Source organism: Nicotiana attenuata, chromosome 11 (genome assembly GCF_001879085.1).
Source record: "Nicotiana attenuata strain UT chromosome 11, NIATTr2, whole genome shotgun sequence".
Classification (NCBI taxonomy): Eukaryota; Viridiplantae; Streptophyta; class Magnoliopsida; order Solanales; family Solanaceae; genus Nicotiana; species Nicotiana attenuata.
Genome location: NC_031999.1, coordinates 11,415,309 through 11,422,696, shown reverse-complemented (window position 1 = coordinate 11,422,696; position 7,388 = coordinate 11,415,309). Strand labels below are relative to the sequence as shown.

The following is a 7,388-nucleotide window of genomic DNA, read 5'->3' as shown; positions in this document are numbered from 1 at the left end:
GTTCCACAGTTAAGGCATCTTTATCATTTATAAGACTATGGTATGCATCAATTAAAACATTTGCCAAAGACATAAATTGTTTTGGAGAATAATACTTTAGAATTGTTTGAACATTTAAGAAGTTTACCTCATCATCATCATCTTCTTCATCCTCATCATATTTTGCCATCAATGCAAATATGGAATCATATTTTGCAGCTTTGCTTTCAACGGCCATAATGGAGGTGTCTGCCTGTTCATCATCACCCTCAGATTCACTATAGGAATCTCCCAGGCATCCAGAGCTTGCTTTACAGTATTTTCAGCGAACTCTCTACTCTTGAACTTTCTGTCGATGACCGGGTTCCTCTTAACCATCTTGTCAGCATTGTGTTTGTAATGGTGCTGATTGTGGAGAGGATAATCTTTGATTAAATGTCCTAACTTTTTGCACTTGTGACAACAATCGTATCCTTTAGTGTTTCTGCTAGAGCTGCCCTTCGTGGGAATGCCTCCATTTCTATGAACCATTTTCTGAAATCTTGGTGGTCTGTCGGTTGATTGACTTTCCTCGAAGTTTGGTGGAGTAGCCATGTATATTCTTTCTAGGTGTTAACCTTTTATAAAGAACTTGCTCTGATACCAATTGATAGAAACTAAGCGTCCACCAAGCTATATGGAGAACCATGTTCTCTGTCAGTTCCCACCGTAAGCAACAGACTGTAAAACCAAACAACATAGGGAACCAGGTTCTCTATTTGTTCCCACAGTAAATCGGCGGTAAATAAAGAACACAGAGGAATTTTACGTGGAAAACTCCCAACTCAACGGGATTAAAAACCACCACCTACCCTTGTAGGATTTCAACTTCACTACTGAGCAATCTTTAGATTACAACGTATTGTAACCTAGGAATAACCTCTTAATCCCTGACTAACTTGTAACTACACTATTACAAGCCACTTTGTAATAACTCTATTACAAAAACTTAATCGCTCACTAACTTGTAACAACACTATTACAAGCCACTTTGTAATAACTCTACTATAAAGTCTTCACAACTCGACTAACTCTAGCCAAGACACAAACGCAAGGGTTTATGATTTACAAAAGGGTTTCCTACACAATGCTTCTAAGTTGTCACGCCCCGAGCTTGGGGGCGAGACCGGCACCCAGTGCCTTACCTGTCCTTGCATATCACTTGCGACTAAGAGACTCTGAACATGTAATGTCATACTTTGGCCATGGACCACATCACAAGATAATGTACGATGCAAAATATAAAACTGAATAGAGACTAACGATGACTAAATGTCAACATAAAGTTGGGTCGGCAAGGCCGTCATAATTACTACAACTGACGAGCCAACAAAATATACGTACAGGCCTACAAGCCCAACATACTGCACTAACTGACAGGATATGCCTACAAGCCTCTACTGACAGATGTACTGTGATCGGAATAGCGCCTCGACCTACCCATGACCTATATACATATATACACAAGATGTACATAAAACTTCTAGATCCGGCAACTCTGAAGGACGGAGAGCTTACCGATAAAGCTGAACTCGGGCAAACACCTACTGAGGAGGTCTACCCGTCTGTCCGTCTGAACCTGCACGCATGAAATACAGCGCCCCCAGAAAGGGATGTCTGTACGAAGTAATGTAACGAGTATGTAAGGCAATATACTAAAAGCTGAAACCGAACTGATAGTATAATAACTGAAGCAACTGGGAGTCAAGGAAAACCTAAAGATATGCTCATATCTGATACTGATTTAACTCTCTCAATATAGTAAGTGAAATAACTGTTCGGCCTTATAAGGCTCGATAAATAAATATATCTGCTCTGCCGTAGTAGGCTCGCTCATAGGTGCTCGGCCATACTAGGCTCCGTATCTCGACCAACTGGGCTCGCTCATAGGTGCTCAGCCACAACAGGCTCGGTGTATCTTACCATGTGATCAGAGGTTGCCCAATAGGAGCCTGCCCATCGATTATAGCTCGATGGTAATGAAAATACTGTAATAATGTATACATAAACTCTCTGCTATCTTGACTAGAAGAAGGAAATACTCAATTGAATATGAAGACCCGATAAGAAGTATATTGTAACTTACAAAATTAGGAAAATATACGTAACTTACGCGACTAGCAAAATATACGTAAATTCTGGGATATGAATTTTTCTTTATGCCTCGTTATCCAACTTGTGTTATGAAGAGATAATGCAAAATGAAGGCAGAGCTTGCCTTAACATACCCGGAGTAGGGAAAATCCGTACGATATTTTCGGAAAAGGTTGCACCGTACTCCTTTAGAATCGCAAAATTTTACGTTTGACTGTGGAAGATCTATGCTGCTTCAAGATAATCACGCTACTTAATGTATAAAATCTGATATTTGGAGTGATTTTGGACAATGGTAGGTTGAAGGAATTGAGGATTGCTAACGTTATAAAATGTGATCTTTGGAGTGATTTTGGAGAATGGTAGGTTGAAGGAATTAAGGATTGCTAACATTATAAAATCTAATCTTTGGAGTGATTTTGGAGAATGGTAGGTTGAAGGAATTAAGGATTTCTAGCGTTATAAAATCTGATCTTTGGAGTGATTTTGGAGAATGGTAGGTTGAAGGAATTAAGGATTGCTAACGTTTTGTTTTAGTTGAAAGACTTTGATTAGGCAATTTCTTGGAAATGAAAGACATTGTAATTTTATGACAACTTAGAAAGGAATTGCTATTAGTCATTCCTTCATAACATGGCTAGCTGCCACGTGGGGATGGGGGTGGGATATTTAATCTTTATTCACTTATTAGGTAATTAGGTAATGTCCTGTTACCCGATAATTAACCAATTACCCGCATAATTAAAAATCGTCTCAAATTACTTAAAATTTTACTTATTTTGAATATACTTTATGTATCTTACTATCACAGTCATATGCTATCTTGTATGGTACTAGTCCATAAATATCAGGTATTAACGCTCGGCCCGTATTTTATCCAAAATTGACAACCTTCAACGAAACTCATTTTCTTTCGTGTGCCCTTTCCTCCGTGGCACTTACTTATTGCTTGTTATAAATAGCATAAATATGCTAACCTCCAGATAATCTCATCCCCGAGTCTACGTTAATTAACTGAAGACGAAATTTTTAACGTACAAAAAATACGAGATGTAACATCCTTCCCCCCTTAGAAACATTCGTCCTCGAATGTCTATTCTTAGATACTTTGGGAAATTTTTTGCCGGAGCCTCTTTCGTACATTAGACTAAAGCTAACCTCTACGCAGCCAGAAAACTTACTATACATGCCACACATGGCCACTGTCTAAAATAGCAACACTTGGCTCCACACAACTGTCCGTTATAAATTCTGAGAGTTAAAAATAAGAGCTTACCTGATGACCTACTGGCTTGAATAGAGCTGTGCTGAGGTATCCCATCTCGAGCCATATCTTCAGTTTGAAATAGGTGGGGGTATTTAGACTTCATTTCTTCCTCTGCTTCCCACGTCATTTCTTCCACCTTCTTACTTCTCCATAAAACCTTCATGGACGCTATCTCCTTATTTAGTATCTTGCGAATTTTTCTGTCTAGGATGGCAACCGTAATTTCCTCGTATGACAAGTCCTCTGTAATCTGTACATCATCCGTGGGCACCACTCGGGTAGGATCACCAATGCACTTTCGTAACATAGATACGTAAAAAACCGGATGAATAGACTCTAATTCCGAGGGCAATTCTAACTCATAAGCTACTTGGCCCACTCTCCGAATGATCCTATAAGGTCCAATATAACGTGGGCTAAGTTTGCCTTTCTTGCCAAACCTTATCACACCTTTAATAGGTGACACCTTTAAGAATACCCAGTCATCAACCCCGAACTCTAAATCTCGTCGCCGCACGTCAAAATATGACTTCTGGCGACTCTGAGCTGTCAACAGTCGCTCCCGAATAAGCATTACTTTTTCTATGGCCAGCTGAACCAGGTCTGGCCCACGTAACCTAGATTCTCCAACATCAAACCACCATATAGGAGATCTGCACCTGCACCCATACAAAGCCTCGTACGGAGCCATCTGGATACTGGAGTGATAAATGTGATTATATGCAAACTCGATAAGAGGTTTATGTTCATTCCAACTTCTTTTAAAATCCAGCACACACGCTCGTAACATATCCTCGAGCATCTGAATTATGCGCTCGGCTTGTCCATCAGTTTGTGGATGAAAGGCTGTGCTGAGACTCACCTGAGTCCCTAGACCTTTCTGGAATTACCTCCAAAAATGTGCTGTAAACTGGGCCCCACGGTCAGATATAATAGATATCGGCACTCCGTGTAGTCGCACTATCTCTTTAATAAATAACTTTGCATAATCTTCTGCTGTATATGTAGATCTGACCGGTAGGAAATGAGCTGATTTCATGAGCCTATCGACTATCATCCATATGGAATCGAACTTACGATGAGAACGAGGTAAGCCCGTGATAAAGTCCATGTTTATCGCCTTCCATTTCCATGTCTGGATCTCCATAGTCAGCATTAGCCCTCCGGGCTTCTGGTGCTCTATCTTCACCTGCTGGCAACTAGGACACTGAGCGACATACTCAACAATGTTCTTCTTCATATCGTTCCACCAATACACCTCCTTAATGGCATGATACATCTTCGTCGACCCAGGGTGAATGGAGTACACGAATAATGTGCCTCTGACATAATCCTGTCTCGTAGCTCTGCTACATCTAGAACACACAAACGACCCATGTATCTGAGAATCCCATCTCCCTTGAGTTCTAACAACGGCTTCTTCTGCTGCGAAACTCGCTCTCTCAACTCGACCAACTCTGGGTCCTCGTACTGCCTCTCCTTTACTTCATCTACGAGAGATGATTTTGTAGTATTTTGGAGTACAACTCCTCCATTGCCAGAGTCTACTAATCGAACCCCCAAAACAAGCCAATTGATGAATCTCTCTGGTTAATTGTCTTTTTTGGCCTCTACATGTGCTAAGCTACCCATAGAGACTTAAGGCATCTCCTACAACATTAGCTTTCCATGTATGGTAGAGAATGTTAACATCGTAATCTTTTAATAACTCAAGCCACCACCTCTGTCGCAAGTTCAACTCTTTTTGCTTGAAGATATATTACAGGCTTTTATGATCTGTGAATATATCAACATGAACACCATATAAATAATGTCGTTGTATCTTAAGTGCATGGACAACCGCAGCTAATTCGAGGTCGTGTGTCGGATAATTCCGCTCATGCTTCCTTAACTGCCTTGAAGTATACGCAATTACTTTCCCGTGTTGCATCAGGACACATCCTAACTCGACAGCTGAGGCATCACAATTCATGACATAATCATCTGGGCCCTCTAGAAATGCTAGAACTGGCGCTAAGGTCAACCTGTTCTTAAGCTCCTGGAAACTTTGCTCACAGGCCTCTGTCCACTGGAACTTAGTTGCTTTCTGCGTCAACTTCGTTAATGGTGCTGAAAGAGAAGAAAACCCCTCTACGAACCTCCGGTAATATCCTGCTAAGCCTAGAAAGCTACGAATCTCTGTCAGAGTGGTAGGTCTAGGCCAGGATTTCACAGCCTCAATCTTCTGAGTGTCTACCTTTATACCTCCGTCGGATACAATGTGCCCCAAGAATGCTACAGACTTCAACCAGAACTCACACTTAGAAAACTTAGCATACAATTTATTATCACAGAGGGTTTGGAGTACCGCTCGCAGGTGGTCCACATGCTCATCCTCTGAACGTGAATAAACCAGAATATCATCATTAAAGACTATTACGAACGGATCTAAATATGGCTGGAATAGACTATTCATCAAGTCCATAAATATGGCAAATGCATTCGTCAACCCGAAGGACATGACAAGGAACTCGAAGTGGCCTTATCGGGTCCTGAAGGCTGTCTTGGGAATATCTTTCTCCCGAAGTCTGACCTGGTGGTACCCTAACCTCAAATCTATTTTTGAAAAGCATCTAGCTCCCTGCAACTGATCAAACAAGTCGTCTATCCTTTGAAGTGGATACTTATTCTTAATAGTTACCTTGTTCAGTTGCCTATAATCGATACACATCCTTAGCGAACCGTCTTTCTTCCGTACAAACAATACCGGTGCACCCCAAGGTGAGGTACTGGGTCTGATGAAACCTTTCTCCAGTAAATATTTTAAGTGCTCCTTCAACTCCTTCAATTCGGCAGGTGCCATTCTATATGGAGGGATGGATATTGGTTGTTGTTGGCCCAAGTAAAGGTTAGTTTTGAAGACTGACAAAGGAACTCAGACATGAACCAGGTCCATCACTCAGGTCCATCCCTCAGGTGCACAAAAATGGGCAGATTCAAGCATGTGGGATGCACGTGAAGGAGATAAGCTTAACTTGGTGTATTTAATATCTCCTGATCAAAAAGGTTGCATAATTGATAAGGAGAAGGACTCCTTAATCAAAGAGAACACTATCCAAGATAAGGAAGGAGTTAGAAGTTGAAATCAACTACAACTCTTCCACCAAGGAAGAGTTGCATCAGAACTCTAGTTATTTCTTCATCTACTATTTCTATAAATTGCAGGATGTTCTCACATTATGGTGTTGCACAAAAACGCAGAAGTTAAACGTGAATTGGGAGCAAAATAGAAAGGCTTTTTACAAGCAGTTCGTGTGTGATTCAAGTGTGCAAACCTGAAGCTACATGAACCTGATTGAAGAACCAGCTCCATAAAGAGTTTTATGTGTCTTTTCTTTATTTCTACTTCAATTGTAGTAGGTGTTTCATATTGTACCTTTCAGCTTTATTTAGAAGCATTTGTAATAGGTAATTTGAGTATTCAAGTTAGAATTAACTTGAAGTTGTCGCATCAGTTAGAGGCTGTTTGCTACAACAGGATTAGAGTTAATCCTTAGGTTTACAAAGAGTTTTGTAAATGCTGTTTTGGCTTAGTGATTTTAGTGGAAGTTTGGGAAAATCCTACTGAGTAGTAGGTCGTGGTTTTTTCACCATTTGAGCCAGGTGTTTTCCACGTAAAAATCTCTGTGTTCTTTATTTTTGTATTTATTATTCTGTAAACAGCAGTAGTTGGAACACCTAGAAGAACCAGGTCCTTCTATAGTCCAGATAAGCAAAATTTGGGTACCACACAAATCACCCCCCATCTTGTGTGGTATTGAAATTTAGAACATCAATTGGTATCAGAGCAGGTTATCCTTGAAGAGGCTAACACCTTAGGAAAAGATCAAGATGAGTGCACCACCTGGAAACTGGGAAGTGCAATCCACTGCTAGGCCCCCACTCTTTAATGGTCAGTACTATTCTTGGTGGAAGAACAGGATGAGAGACCACATCATAGGAGAAGACTATGAACTCTGGGACATAGTCT

General features: G+C 40.6%; 1 protein-coding gene across 1 annotated transcript; it reads right to left on the bottom strand.

Moving 5' to 3' along the window:
- LOC109234697 lies at nucleotides 636-5,843 on the bottom strand. The gene is made up of 5 exons (XM_019400763.1): nucleotides 5,727-5,843; nucleotides 5,143-5,660; nucleotides 4,270-4,734; nucleotides 3,820-4,038; nucleotides 636-699 (listed from the first exon to the last, which is right to left on the bottom strand). The coding sequence occupies exons 1-5, from the start codon at nucleotides 5,841-5,843 to the stop codon at nucleotides 636-638; spliced, it is 1,383 nt and encodes a 460-aa protein (XP_019256308.1).

What these genes read in the sequence shown, in the direction of transcription:
- LOC109234697 (XM_019400763.1), bottom strand. Translation starts at nt 5,843, where the DNA reads ATGGACTTGATGAATAGTCTATTCCAGCCATATTTAGATCCGTTCGTA. An exon ending in TTCACAGATCATAAAAGCCT is followed by an intron (nt 4,735 to 5,142) that starts GTAATATATCTT and finishes TGTGTGTTCTAG; the next exon opens with ATGTAGCAGAGCTACGAGAC. An exon ending in TTTACAGCACATTTTTGGAG is followed by an intron (nt 4,039 to 4,269) that starts GTAATTCCAGAA and finishes GTATGGGTGCAG; the next exon opens with GTGCAGATCTCCTATATGGT.